The sequence below is a fragment of the Prionailurus bengalensis genome, chromosome B1 (genome assembly GCF_016509475.1).
Source record: "Prionailurus bengalensis isolate Pbe53 chromosome B1, Fcat_Pben_1.1_paternal_pri, whole genome shotgun sequence".
NCBI lineage: Eukaryota > Metazoa > Chordata > Mammalia > Carnivora > Felidae > Prionailurus > Prionailurus bengalensis.
The window spans coordinates 179,683,047-179,698,870 of record NC_057344.1 but is presented as its reverse complement, the minus strand read 5'-3'; the positions used below and the strand labels follow the sequence as shown (position 1 = coordinate 179,698,870).

Below are 15,824 nucleotides of genomic sequence, written 5' to 3'. Positions count from 1 at the left end.
ATAGTAGTTCAACAGTTCCATGCATCACGCTGTGCTCATCATAAGTGGACTCCTTAATTCCCATCACCTATTTAATCCATCCACCCTCCTAACTTCCCTCTGGTAACCATCAGTTTGTTTTCTATAATTAAGAGTTTGTTTCTTGCTTTGTCTCACTTTCTCTCTCTCTCTTTTCCCTTTGATTGTTTGTTTTGTATCTTAAATTCCATATATGAATGAAGTCACATGGTATTTGTCTTTCTCTGATTTATTGCATTTAGCATCATACTCTCTAGTTCCATCCATGTCATTGCAAATGGCAAGATTTCATTCTTTTTTTTACGGCGAAATAATAGTCCATTGTGTATATATACACCACTTCCGTACCTTGGCTATTGTTAGTAATGCTGCTATAAACATAGGGGTGCATGTATCCCTTTGAATGAGTGTCCTTGTATTCTTTGGGTAAATACCTAGTGATGAAATTGTTGGATCCTAAGGTAGTTAGTCCTATTTTTAACTTTTTGAGGAAGCTCCTTACTGTTTTCCAGTGTGGCCGCACCAGTTTGCATTCCTACCAACAGTGCACAAATGTTCCTATTTCTCCACATCCTCACCAGCATCTGCTGTTTCTTTTGTTGTTGATTTTAGCCATCTGACAGGTGTGAGGTGATATCTCATTGTAGTTTTGATTTTCATGTCCCTGATGGTAAGTGACAGGGAGCATCTTTTCGTGTGTCTGCTGATCATCTGTATATCTTCTCGAAAAATATCTACTCATGTCTTCTGCCCGTTTTTAAATCGGATTATTTGTTTTTTGGGTGTTGAGTAAAAACTGGAGACGAAGTAACAAATAAGACAGGTTTCCTTGAGTTTACATTTTATTTGCATGGGTATCATTAGCAGGAAAAATATGCATATATATGTGTGTGTGTATATATATATATATATATATATATATATGCAAGTATGTGTATGTATACATCTATCTTCATATCTATCTGTCTGTCTATCTACCTATCTACCTATCATCTATCTACTAATTGTGGTAAGTCCTGTAAGGAAAACATTCTGAAGAAATATGTTGGTGGATAAGTTGTGTAAGAAAATTTGACTGAATGATCTTGGGCTCAGATGCATGGGATATGAATGAATCACTTAAATGAATTATTTCAGATTATATAGAAACATTGCAATATTTATATAGTTGAAAACAATAGGTAGTTAAAAGGAGAATCTTTATTGTTGTTATTGTTTTTTTGTTGTTATTCTTGTTATCGTTGCATCTTGTTTTGTTTATATATGTTATGGTGTGAATGTTTGTGTCTCCCACAAATTCATATGGTGAAATCTAACTCTGGAGGTGATGGTATTAAAATGGGGGTCAGGGGCTTTGGAAGTGATTAGGTTACATGTGGGATTAGAACCCTTTAGAAGAGACCCCACAGAGTTCTCCTTCCTCGTCCACTCTGTGAGATTACTGTGAGAAGACAACCATCTATGAGAAAGTGGGTTCTCACCAGACACCATATCTGCCCATCACTTGATCTTGGACTTCTCAGCTCCAGAACTGTGAGATATAAATTTCTGTTTTTTTTATAAGCCACTCAGTCTGTGGCATGTTTGTTATAGCAGCCTGTATGCAGTAGGATAATAGGATAGAAAATGAAAGCAATATGTTTACAGTTTCAGTAAAGTCTGCTAGTTGGTACAATATTTTTTTCTTAGCAAAGAGATGCTGCTTCATCTTGTTTTGTTTTTGTTTTTGTTTTTGTTTTTGTTTTTTTGAGAGAGAGAGAGAGAGCATGCACAAGGGGGGAGGCACAAGGAGAAAGAGAGGGGGAGAGAGAATCTTAAGCAGGCTCCATGCCCCATGCCCAGTACCCCAGCATAGTCTCACGACCATGAGATCATGACCTGAGCTGAAATCAAGTCATACGTTTAGCCCACTGAGCCACCCAAGTGCCCCTGTTTTATCTCTTAAACCTTCATCCAATATATGATTCTTGAAGGACCACATCTTAGTCCTCTTTCTGTTTTCCACAAAGTCTAAGGTGGTGCCTTACATGCAGAAGGTGTTTTATAAATACTGCAGGAAATGGATACTTCTTTCAAATCTTATTTTACCAAAAGATCACTTGAATTCACTTTGCCTTGTGCAGAATATTTGAAATATACAAAGAACAGAATGTTCTCTCTGAATAACATTTAGAATCATCGTTAGTTCATGCTTCCTGACTCACTTGTTTATGAAGTTGGACTTACTGTGGGAACACAAAAGCTTGTAATATAAGTTTGAAGGAATTACCAAACTGATTTATTATAATAGGAAACAAATAATTTCTCACGTTAGTCCATGCTGCTCTTAGAGTATGGCCATGACATTTTCATTAAATAAAACAAAGTAGAAAATAAAAATAAAACTCTTGTGAAGTGTTAAACTTTTTGTTGTTGTTATTTTGTTTTGATCCTCCTCTATGATGCTGGCAAAGCTGTATTTTTCAAGTAGGTGCAATTTTCTGGTTGCTAGGTTTATTAGTTTCGTTAAAATTTTCAAAAAATAAGCAACTGAATAGTGGTTGACTGCTTACTAACCCTTTCTACACAAATAAAAATAAAATAATTAATGACTGTTAACTGGGAATTTCTAAAATTGGATTGTGCTTTGCCATATTATGTTTTACAATGTATATTATGTTTTACAATGTCATTAATAAAGATTCTGCATGGATTAACACCATAGCCACTTCCATTTTATCATTATGTCCATCACAGACCATGTATGATTTCTAATCATTGCTATATTGTCTGCTTTGTCCTATATTTATGTAGGTAGATGCTTAAACTACAGTCCCCTTATTTATTTGCTCACCCATGATGCCTGAACGATGGCAACTAGTGTATCAGATATGACTATTAAAAAATATTATTAGTGCCTGATATGTTGTGATGAAATAAGTAAGTCAATTCATAACTTGTTAATAAATTAGAAAAGGGGAAATCCCTTTGGATTTGCCTTTTATTAGGAGTTTAAAAAAATAATTCCTTGGGATTGTTTTTGTATACTATCTACTACATACCTCAACCTTTAAATTTGAAAGTAGAAAAGAGTTATCAGAATGAAGTTAGAAAGTGATAATGCCAAGAAATGTATTTGATTTCTATTATATTGTGTTAACTTGAAAAATATGGGCCTTTTTTTAGTAGCATTTCTCCCCTTCTACAGGTCTTTACTGATGTCACGCTTTTCCAACTCTTCTTATAATAATTGTTATATCTTTCATCATCAGTAACAATCAATAAAATTCAAAATACAAATTTCCTTTGGGAAAACATTATTTCAGCAAGAATCCATCATCGAAATTTTCAGCCATTGTCTATCAGGTAGATGAGAACGTCGATGTTCCTGAAATTTCAACAAATAGAGTTTATTCACTGTGTTGGTGGAAGGTTGATATCTCTGAACGTAGAGGTGTGTATTTCAATTTAAAATGTGTTTTGAATTGAAAACAAGATCTTATGGAAGTCTAGTCATCCCAATTTATATCAAGTCTCCTGCGCATTCTAATTTATTTATAGAAAATATCATAACCTTGAATGTCATTTTTTCTATTGTATTTATGCTGAAGCCTCAACTACTCAAAAATGTCAGATCTGAAAATCATCAACATTCTATAATTTCTGTTTCCCAGGATGAATGGACATACAATTTCAGCACAATTATCCAACAGTATTCAAAACTGTTGTGAATTTTACTTTTTTTTTTTTAAGTTTATTTATTTATTTTGAGGTAGGGGTGAGGAAAGGGCAAAGAGAAGGAAAGACAGAATCTCCAACAGGCTCCATTCTGTCAGCACAGAGCCAGATGATGGGCTGGAACCCTGAGACTATGATCTTAGCTGCGATCAAGTGAGGGAAGCTCAACTGACTGAACCACCTAGGCGCCCCAAAACCATTGTGAATTTTAAAGCATAGTTATCACACCCTAAAAGTCAAGTATTAAAATGTACAGACAACAAACTCTCTGTCAAACTGTAAATGAAATGAACCCACACATACTGGTCTTAAAACTTTCTAACCAGGGAATTTGATAGCACTGCCTCAGGGTAGCAGATTCAGTGCCTACAATGTACTTCCTCAGAGACAGTAAGGTGAGCTGTGAGTCACTTTATGCCTACGGCTGACCTATTAGTGCTTCTGGCACTGTTTATTTGTTTCCTTTTGAAAAGACTTCCCTGGGCCTTATTCAGAAAGGCAGTTTGGAAATCTATAGAAATTAAGGATGATTTCTTGTATGTTTGTCTTTTACTACATCAAATTAATACAGTTGGACAGAATTTCAATAAATTAACGACTGTCAGGAAATGCGTAAATTAATGCTACTCCAAGTAGTTTCTCTTGAACTATGTACTATTGGTCCAGGATTAGACAAGGAGCTCGATAGAAAATGTAAATCACTGCTTCCTTCTTTGAGAAAGTCCTGGTGTATAGGTATGTACGTGTGTGTATACATATATATATATATAAATATATATATATGTATTTTAAAGTTAGTTGAAATAAACAATGTGTTTAGTGACAAAGTGATTGGCATTTTTTTGCATCAACGCCCTATCTCCTTGTGAATTATAACAACCACTTCATGAACCATCTCTGGTTTTCTTTCTGTGACACTGCTGTAAAATATGTTCAGAGTTGCCAGTTAAATCTCTAGAAGTGCTACAGTTGAGATGAAATGTCATGTATTTTACTCCACTCCCAGTTAGGATGAACAGAGGCAGTTTATTAAGACAGGATGGAGAGAAAAAACAAACAAACAAACAAACAAACAAACAAACAACTATTTTGAGTCTCAGGGTTTAAAAATCCCATGCCATTTGGTGCACCTGGGTGGCTCAGTCGGTTAGGTATCTGACTTTTGATTCCAGCTCAGGTCATGAATTCATAGTTTGTGGGATCGAGACCCATATCAGGCTGTGGGCTGATAGCACAGAGACTGCTTGGGATTTTCTCTCTCCCTCTTACCTGCCCCTCCCTGTCTCCCTCTCTCTGTCTCTCTTTCAAAATAAATACATTAATTAAGCACACACACACACACACACACACACACGCCATTCAATCCAAATTGTAGACCTTGATTGATAAATGAGCACTTATGTGGGCAACTTGATGTAGTGCACCCAGGGTAATTTGTACAGAGATTATTATTATTATTATTTTTACCAATATTTCATTATTCTGCCTAGCAATGCGGAGAAGGCTAGCTGATTTAAAATAAACTCATGTTAATTTTGGCTGTTACAACCTCAAAATGGATTAATTTACATAGTTATATACATAGATGTATATGTTGATTGTTTAAAATCTTCACAATTTACATTAAATATATATTCTGTATATACCTTGCAAAAACATTGTACTTGAAAATTAAAACTAAAATGACATAGATAGCTGCTAGAAGCAGCCTGTCCCATTTCCCTTTACAATACGTGTCAAGTAATTTATGAAGTCCCTGCTCCATAATAAATCTATTTTTTGTTGGGATGAGTAGTAATGTTTTTCTTATTTCCAAATAGAAGTTGGTCTATGAGTGCACTTGCAGCTATATTTTTGCTAAGTGGCTGCGTGGTATGGAACTGAAGAAGTTCAGAACACTATACATCAAAGTAATATAGTTCGACATAATTGGCCATCAGGGAAATGCAATTAAAACTACAATGAGATATCATTACACACTTATCAGAATGGCTAAAATAAAATATAACGATAAGACCAGATTGCTGTGAGGATACAGAAAAAAAATAATATAGTTTGATGATACACTGTGGTAAGCTACACCATAACTTAACCAAGAGACATTTGCAAACCCATCTCAGAGGGATGTGACGTTACCTTTGCTTTTCTAAGCAATTTTTGGGGTCATTTACTAATTTTCAAAGCTATAAAGTGTTATCATTTTATTTAAAACTCTATGAACTTTAATCAGATTGAAATTTCAATTTGTGTTAAAACCATTATAGAAAGTGTGTTAAACTTTGACATTTGGTTTTCTGTTCAGTTAGTAAAACTATGTTTTATTCTGAAAAAGACAACTATTTTCATTCTGAGCTGTTAGCACAGAGCCTGACACGGGGCTCAAACTCATGAACACAAGATCATGACCGGGGTCAAAGTTGGATGCTCAACTGACTGAGTCACCCAGGTTCCCCTTTTTCAATTTTTTTCTTAAAAACGTTTATTTATTTATTTTAAGAGAGACAGAGACAGTGCTAATGGGGGAGGGGCAGAGAGAGAGAGAGAGACAGGGAAAGTCCCGAGCAGGCTCCATGTTGCTAGCCCAGAGCCCAACACAGGGCTTGAGCCCACATAACTGCAAGATTATGACCTGAGCCAAAACCAAGAATCTGACTCTCAACCAACTGAGCCACCTAGGCACCCCTAGACAGATGTTTTAATAGCCATCTATTGCAGAGTTGGCCCTTAGGAATACCTTCTATTTTTTTCTCTTCCTGTTTCTCTGAAAAACCCTAATATACCATATCACCTTGATATCATAAGTCAAGTTTTTCCAAAAACTACAGCTAAAGGATAGAAGGAAGCTGCTCAGTATGTAATGAATTTTGACTAAATGAGAAAGAAACATTACTGTAAATAAGCTACCAGGTTTCATTGTTTTGTTGTTGTTGTTGTTGTTGTTGTTTAGAAAATCCTAGCATATGCTGACTTTACAGCTGCTTGATGATCCGAAGAGAACATGAATTCCGGGTCAAAATAACCATGCACATGAGAAGTACAATCATTTACTTAAAAACAATGACATGGCCAACTCTATTTGCTAATTGTAGTGTTATTGGAATAGTCATAAAAATAACTTAAAACTATAGGGAGAAAAGACAGATATTATTCTGTCAATATGAATTAAGTTAAAATTGTTCAAATAAAGAATGTAATAAGTGGATAGTAAGATAAATATAGCTGTAAAATGAGTAAATAAGTTGAAAGAAAAACCAGACTAATGACCTCTGCCAAAATGCAACAGAAGAGAAAAACAATTAAAGAAAATCAAAAATTAAAGAAAATACTGTATAAATTTTGGAGAATGAAAGAAAGGTGAAAGATATCTGATTGAAAAAATGCCAAACATGAGAACTCAAAAAAAAACAAACAAACACAAAACACTCATATATATATTATGGTTAGTTTTAAGAACATCAGGCAGAGAAGAGCATAAATGATGCCCGGGAGAAAGAACAGATCACCTGAAATGTTCAAGAATAATACTGACAGCAGAATTATCAGTAGTAATAGCATATTATAAAAAAGACAGTGAGGTGTGTTTTTGTGTGTGCTTTTTTATGTATAGATGGAAAAGGTATTTGCAACTAGATATTATACATCAAGCCAAAGTATTGATTAAATTTAGAGCACAATAAAAATCCAATGAAGCATGTTAGGTCTTGGAACATTTATCACAGAGACACATTTTAAAAAAATTTTGGAGGACAACTCAATTTAGGTAGAGAAGACAGAATTATGTCTTCAAAGGCATATTTTGGAGGAAGGATTGAATATAATAAGCACTGCAAATCTTCCTTTAATCCTTATGTTCTGAATTTCCTAAATTTAGGGAGTATTTGCTCAAATCTTTATCTTTAAATAAATCCAAATCGCTTTTTCATGGATTCTGGAATGTCAGGTCAGTTTGATGCAAATCTTTTTATCATATCTCTAAATTTTGATAGCATTTTACTATAGGATGTTTAACCTATTGTCTACCCATTGTACTTGGTCAACACAGAGGTTTTGTGTGTGTTTGTGTGTGTGTATGTGTATGTTTAGTTATTTGTTTTTATTTTTGATGGTTTTACTTTTCCATGTAATTTTTAAATGGATGTAGTATTAGTCAATTATGATATGTTGAAATTTATTTGAGGTTATATACAACAAAATGGAATTTGTGTGAATTCAAGAAGTTTATCTCCATCTTTTAAAAAGAATAGACTGGTCTTGGGCTGACAGTACAGAGCCTGCTTGGGATTGTCCCTCTCCCCCTTTCTCTGCCCCTCCCCTGCCCTCTGTCTCTCAAAATAAATAAACATTTAAATCATAAAAAATAACCTGTCTAAATCCCATTGAACAGAACTCAGCAATGTACCCCAAAGAAATACAATGAAGACTGTGTATATTTCTGGGTACACACATCTCTCTGCTATGACTACTTTACCAAATAATGTGCACCAATGGCAGAATGACACCCAATCACCACTCCATGGAAGGACTAGAGGAGTCAATGAGAAATTTAGTAATGAGGCCAAGTATTCACAATCACCAGTACTTCAGAACTAATACAGACCACCTCCACCTCATGTTACTCTAGAAGACAAATCCTATGGTCAATTTTAAATCCTAAAAACCCTTTTGAAGAAGCATCTTTTGGATGAAGCCATTTTCATAATTTATCACCCATCAGCCCTAAGTGTTTGGAGCAAAAGGTATGAGGAATAATGCCTTAGGGAGCGAGTCTCTCTAAAGAATTCTCAAGTGTTCACCCTTACAAGGTTTTGCACAGTCCTGAGAGCCTTTTAACATTCCAGCTGATTTCTGCAGTGAAGGGTCAATTAAAAACTGTCCCCAAAGCATAAACAGAACTGAAAATATATCGTTCAAAGACAACTGTGAGTCTTTTCAGGAATTTATCATGATTTCTTTTTTTGTTTTGTTTTGTTTTTGTTTTTGTTTTTGTTTTTTGTTAGTATGTGAAGCAGTTCTATATGCCACTTACATAGTTTCTCCAGAATTGACTTTGTAGGATGCATCCAGCTCAAGCTAGTTCCATTTTTTGGCAAAAACTGTAATTCTAAAAACAATATTGTTATACCAGTTATCCATGTCTATTAGCCAATATATCCCAATGCAAATGACCCAATTACTCTTTATCAGTAACTTCAACAAAGATAAAAAAAATGCATGCCATATTTTTCTTAGTTTTCCAAAAATTTTATATTGTGTATTGGTCAGATATTCAGCTTCTGAAATTGCATTTAAAGTTTTTTATTTTTTTTTTTTTTTTTTTTAAATTTTTTTAATGTTTATTTATTTTTGAGACAGAGCATGAGTGGGGGAGGGGCAGAGAGAGAGGGAGACACAGAATCTGAAGCAGGCTCCAGGTTCTGAGCTGTAAGCACAGAGCCTGACATAGGGTTCAACCCATGAACTGTGAGATCATGACCTGAGCAGAAGTGGGATACTTAACCGACTGAGCCACCTGGGCACCCCTTAAACATGTTGATATTAAAACAAACATAAATCTAGTATGGAGTACAAACTTCAAGTAATTTAACAAATGTCTTTGAGTTCATATATCATTTCCCCTAATTGTTTTATCAATAATGTTGTCTACCAATGACCCATATTTAACAAATAACACAAGGGCAAAAATCACACTGGAATTCAGATCTTTGTCCTGAACACTTTGTCCAGTGATCACTTTTTCACTAATACTGAAGTAAAAATTTAGCCATTACTTTATAATTTTATAACCCTAAGATTATAATTTATTCTAAGTTCTGTCCTTAAAAATGTGAAGTGAGTTACTTAATATCCTTAAAGTTGCAAAAAATGTAGAAATATGAAAACATTATTCAGTATATATTTTTCTTTAATTGTATTTCCTACCTCAGTAGTATGTGGGAGTTATTTTCTTCCTGCTAACGAATAGTTTTTTAGTAGCTTTTAAACAAAAAATATGAAGTTAGGTCCAAATAATAAACCGTAAATTCTATTATCCAAAAACAATTAGGAGCTTTTTAAATGGAACCACACAACATCCTAAAAGGCACTGGGATTCTTCCACTTTTAAACCACTGCTAAGCTGGAAAAAAAAAATCTGGCTCTATCAGGAATCTCTGAATTGAGTGTTCTCCAAAATGAAAGTATAGAGTACCATTTCAGGAAAAAGCTATTCAGCTCTCACCTCCAACATAATTAGGCTTCATATACTCTTCTAAGAAACCAAAACAAATACTGAAATCAAAATAAAAGATTACTTAAGGCTAATTATCATACATACAGGTTATTTTAGTTCCTTGTTTTAAGCCCCCTTGTATAATAATAAAGTAAAATTAATATTTTACTGCAAAGAAAATTTATGGCTAGGGATATGTAAAATATATTTTTGTCATTAGTTCTTCCATAAATACTGCATAGTGCCATTACCCAAATGGCAGGAACATTTTGTGCCTACACTTGACTTCTGTATTTACAAAGAGAAGTTGCATGACTTACATAAATGTAAGTATCAGTGAAGGTTTAACAATGGCAATGCAATCTAACATCCATAATATCTGATATTTTACAGACAGCAATGAGCAACGTAGAAGAGATGTATTTTTAAATACCTTTCATTTGAGTGACCTTATGTAAAATATAAAAGATCATTTAGAAGTTCCTGGTCTCCTAAGGAGATTTTCAAATGCACTTATAGAAATAGTGAGATCTTTAAGAAATATCTTCCATGTCCACATCCTGTTGTAGTTTCTGCACCATTTTTTCTTCCAATTGCTTTCCTTTGCCGGCAAGAGGGGCCCGGATAAGATGAATGTTTTGCTTGACTTCTTTGATGTCCTGAACTTTCTGTAATTCTTTATTTTTCTTTAATCTGTTCATTATAAATTTAGCTTGGCGTTTCTGTTTGATCTCTTCAACTCTCTTCATTGCATCAATAGTTTTATTCCATAGCTCTCGCTGGTATTTAACAGGTTCATTTCTACGTTTTTCAAATTCAAATGAATTATCCACTGTAAGCTCTTTACCAGCTGCTTTACGGAATGCTTTAGTCCACCTGACCTTGCGAGGATTGCGCTTCTTTTTAAAGTTTTTATGACACTTGGATTTACAGAATCTGAACACCTTGCAATCGTTGCGGACAAACATCATGCCGTGCCCGGGGTAAATGGGCCCCGAACAGAAATAACACTTCTCAATACGCATGTTGAAACCGCGTGAGCTCTCACAGACGAAACGCCGAACTCGAGCGGAAGTTAAAGTTTTTTAAATATCAGCAAATATTTTCATTTAAATGCAATTTTGAAAAAAATCTACTTTTCTAAACACCACCTTTTATCCTGTTTTTTTTAATTTTGTTGACAACTTATAAAACGTTTAGCTAGATTATAAATGTTAGATCAGAAAATGATTAATAGATGTAGGTTCAAATTATTATGTTCCATTAAAAATGATTTAGTCTTTGATGAACATCTGTTTGGTAATATGTTGTATCCAGATATAGTAAATTAATGACATATATAAAATTATAGGGATATGACACCTTCAGTTCCATTATGAGTAGAGCTTTTAAAATACTATTTGTCACAACGTGTCATCTTGTCATTATGTAGCATTTAAAAGACGTATACCCTTCATTTTGAAGTCCTTTAGAAATCTAAAATATGACTTTCTATAGTTTGTGTTTCCATATTCCTTTATTGCCAATATGAACAAATCCATATGCTTTGATTCAAACAGATAATAAATTCCCTTTATTTGAAAAAATGATGTTTATTCTCATCTTCTCACCCTTAGCAGGTGGTTTCATTTTAGGATACTTCAGAGTTATAATTTCATGCTTATAAAAAACATTTATTATAATCTACATAGCTGAATGAAACTTGTGTTTTAAATTATTTACCAAAAAATCTTTTTTTTTAAATTTCTTTGAGGGGTTATTTTAGAGTCTTCAGAGAAGATCTAGAAGTGTGGTATTATGCAGTTTTTAAGTAGGTTTAAATTGGTTACTTATATGATTGTTTCTTTAAGGCTCATATATATTGTCCATTAAATGCCACAAAATACTTTGAAAGTAAATTTAAGGTATAATTTATTTATTATATAATTTATTATATTTTTATTATAATCTATTATTATTTGTTGTATAATTTATTATATAATTTATTTTTGGAGGAAAATTTTGTCAAAATGATTTATGAAATTAAGCATTCTCTCAACATAATTTTTTTTAACTTTATTCATTTCTGAGAGACAGAGAGAGACAGTGAATGAGCGGGGAAGGGGAAGAGAGAGGGAGACACAGAATCTGAAACAGGCTCCAGGCTCTGAGCTGTCAGCACAGAGCCCCACGCGGGGCTCAAATTCACAGACTGCAAGATCATGACCTGAGCCGAAGTCGGATGCTCAACTGACTGAGCCACCCAGGTGCTCGTCTCAACATAAATTTATTCAGAAATTTACCAAATGTCTATTGAAACTACTGTGTGGCAGATATTACTTTCGACTGACACTGGTGAATGAAAATTTTGGCTTTGTAGAACTTTTATTTTAATAAGGGAGGCAAAAGCTGCAAATCTTAATTAAAAAAAAACTGCATAGTACAGTCAAAAATAATGAGCACAATGAAGAAGAAGCAAATTAGAGCAGGGTGAGAAAAATCAACATTTCTAGGCAGGGATGGGGAGTTAAAATTTTAAATAGGAAGATCAGGGTAGGTACAATGAAGGTCACAATTGAGCAAAGGTATGAAAAGGTGAGGGTTTGCCAAGAACTATCAGCAATAAGGTCCCTCCAGACAAAGGGATTGGCTGTTTTCAAGACCGTAAGGTTGGATCATGCCTGGCATGTCTGAGGAATAGCAGAGAGGCCACTGTGAGTGGGTGAAGAGTACCAGGGAAATAGGTCGCAGAGGTTAAATGAGTGGCTAGATCATGTAAAAGCTTAGAAGTCATTGTGAAACTCTGGCTTTTATGTCTGAAAACTTCCTGTGTGATAGAATTTCTACTAATAACCAAGAGTTCAAATGTCCATAACTTCAAGGATACTTATTCTAGTAAGAATGAGCAAAAGAGATCATGTTTCCATATGGTGTAACAAATGCCATGAGATCCACATGTAGGAAGTTATGGGAGCACAGAAGAAGGCACCAAAATCAGATGAACACATGTAGTCACTTACTGTGAATACACAGTAGTTTGTATTTTATAGTAATGGGATCACAGGGTATATACTCTTTAGTGCCTGGTTTCTTTTTTTCTGCATAATTTGTTTGAGAATCTTCAAATTTTAAATATTGGTTTTTATGCTGAGTAGTACTCCCTCGTATGGATATATCATAATTTTTCATTGTTCTGTTGATGGGCATTTGCATTGCTTACAATTCTTAGAAATAAAGCTGATGTGAAATTTATGTACAAGTTCTTGTATGAACATAGGGTTTGTTTGTCGTCAGTAAATGCCTGGGAGTAAAATGGCATATAACTGGAACATGTTTTACATTTAAAAAAAATTTAAACTATTTTCCAAAATGACTGCATCATACCATCGATGGTTTAGATTTCCTGTTGCTTCACAAACATGCTCAGACTAGGTACAATCAGTCTTTATAATTTTAGCTATTCTAATATAGATGTAAGCATATCTCGTTATGATTTTAATTTGTATTTCTTTAATGTCTAAATGTTGAGCAATTTTTCATGTGCTTGTAAGCTCTCCATGTGCCTTTGGTAACATGTCTCTTCGATTATTTTCCTCGCATATAAAGTTGGGTATTTTGTTTTGTTATTAGTAAGGTTTTTAAAAGTATTCATTTTTTTAATAACCTCAGTAGACATCAATAATCAAATATATGATTTGCAAGTCCCTTCTCCAATTTTATGGCTTTTTCTCTGAGCTTCAAGAGCTATGTCTTTTAAGAGAAATATGCTACTCCTCCCATTACTGATACTGGTAGGTATGACTAAAGCATTATGACTTTTGACCTTCTCAAAGAAAGTCATAGATTAATATGTATGTAGTGTGCTATTGTTGGGAGTGTTCCATAATATCAGTCATTTTATGGTTAGCTGATAATTTTGTTTAGGTCTTCTATACCTTACTAATTGGCTGACCATTTGTTCTATATAATATTAAAATAAAAATGTTAACATTTTCTAACATAATTGGTTTTTTTTCTATTTCCTTCTAAGGTATATGTTTTTTATTCCATGTATGTCAAATCTGTTATTAGGTGTATACAAGTTAAGAATTATTGTATTTTCCTGTTCGGTTGACCCTTTTACTCCTTTGTAATTTTAAATTGATCTTCTTTATGTCTGATAATGAATTTTTCTCTAAAATCCACTTTTCATTATCTTGATATAATGACCAAAGCTTTAGTGTGATGAGTGTTAATATATACTTTTCTTTTACTTTTTGAGACACTACCGTATTAATCCTGATAAATAAAGGAAGGAGTGTTTTGACTCTAGAATTATGTTTCTAGATTGTCCTTAAAAACATTAAACGGCAAGCTAAAACTTTGCTTCAGTAGATCTCTGTCACAGGTGTAATTTTCTTCACTTTATCTTTTATCATTTTCCTAATTCTTATTTTCAGTACAATCTATTTACTTTCAAGTATTTCCTCTGTTTTCTGTGTGCTCTGCTTCATAGAAAACAATTATTCTGTCAGAAAATTATTCATTAAAACTCATTGCATCTTGGAGCACTTGGGAGTCTCAGTTGGTTAAGCTTCCAACTCTTGATTTCAGCTCACATAATGATCTCTGTTTTTCAGTTACCCCGTATCAAATTCTGCTTGGGATTGTCTCTCTTCCTTTCCCTCTGCTTTATCCATGCTTGTTCTCTCTCTCCCTCTCTCTCTCTCTCTGTGTGTCTCAAAATAAATAAATAAACTTAAAAAGAAATCATTACATCTCTGCACTAGTTAAAACTGGTTCTTGTCGATGATGTTGATTCACCTGAGTTTTCCCAAAGTGGGGAAGAATCTTCCAAATGCTGTTGTCCTCAGGCTCAGGAGTATGTCTCAGCCTCATCTTCACTCTTTCAGATTTCACTTTTCAAATTATTGATCCTCTTTTTATTTTATTAATTTAAAATGTTTAAATTTTTTGAGTATAACTGACACTCAATGTTACATGAGTTTCAGTTTTTAACATCTCCATACATTATGCTATGCTCACCACAAGTGTAGTCACCATCTGTTACCATACAACACTGTTACAATACTATTGACCACCTTTTCTATGTTGTCGTGCATCTCTTTTTAAAATCTTTTCTTTTTTACGTTCTCTGTTAGCCCAACGTTCTACCGTCATTATAGTTGGTTGCTTCAATAAAACATGTCTGATGCCACATTCTTTGCTGGAAGCTGTCACACTGGTTTACAGTCGTCCTCTTTACCCCTATTGGAACGCCAGAAGGTTTCGTTCATTTATTTGCTCATATAAACAGAAGATACAACACAATGTTCTCCGATGAAATCAATTTCAAATGTATTACAATCTCTTACCTCTTAAGCACTGCTCTTACTGTTCCCTTTCCCTGTCTGCCTAAAGCCTAATAATCACTACCCTATTTATCACAACGACCATCTCAACCCCAAATCCTCTCCATATAAGAAGATGAAGACTCCATCCTTCTCTATGTGCAGATAAAATGAATGTTGATCCAGTCTGTCTTGCACATACCCAATCCCATTCATCAGAAAATTATATTCATCAACCATCAACATGTATACAAAATGAAAACCATATCTCACCACTTTCATTACCACCCTGCTTGGTAAAAACACCATCTTATGTTCTGGATTATTGACCTGATTTTTTAACCCCCTTCCAGACTTGCTCCACTCCTCTCTCCCCCCAAATCTGTTTTGGTACAGCAACTTACCTTTAAAATCAAGTCAGACGGTTTTATTCTGCTGCCCAAAATCTTTTGGAAACTTTCCCTTTCATACTAAATAAAAATTGAAAGCATTTCTATGTAGAAGTTCATACATCAATACCCTCTTCCCCTCTCGACCACTATGAACTCCTCACTGGCCCCTAGCTTTTCCTC

The 15,824-nt window shown here is 34.1% G+C and overlaps 1 protein-coding gene across 1 annotated transcript; it reads right to left on the bottom strand.

The window, feature by feature from the left end:
* Positions 1-10,106: 10,106 nt before the first annotated feature.
* Positions 10,107-11,013, bottom strand: LOC122478965 (probable ribosome biogenesis protein RLP24). The gene has a single exon (XM_043572812.1). The coding sequence runs from the start codon at positions 10,966-10,968 to the stop codon at positions 10,477-10,479; it is 492 nt and encodes a 163-aa protein (XP_043428747.1). The 5' UTR covers positions 10,969-11,013; the 3' UTR covers positions 10,107-10,476.
* Positions 11,014-15,824: the final 4,811 nt, after the last annotated feature.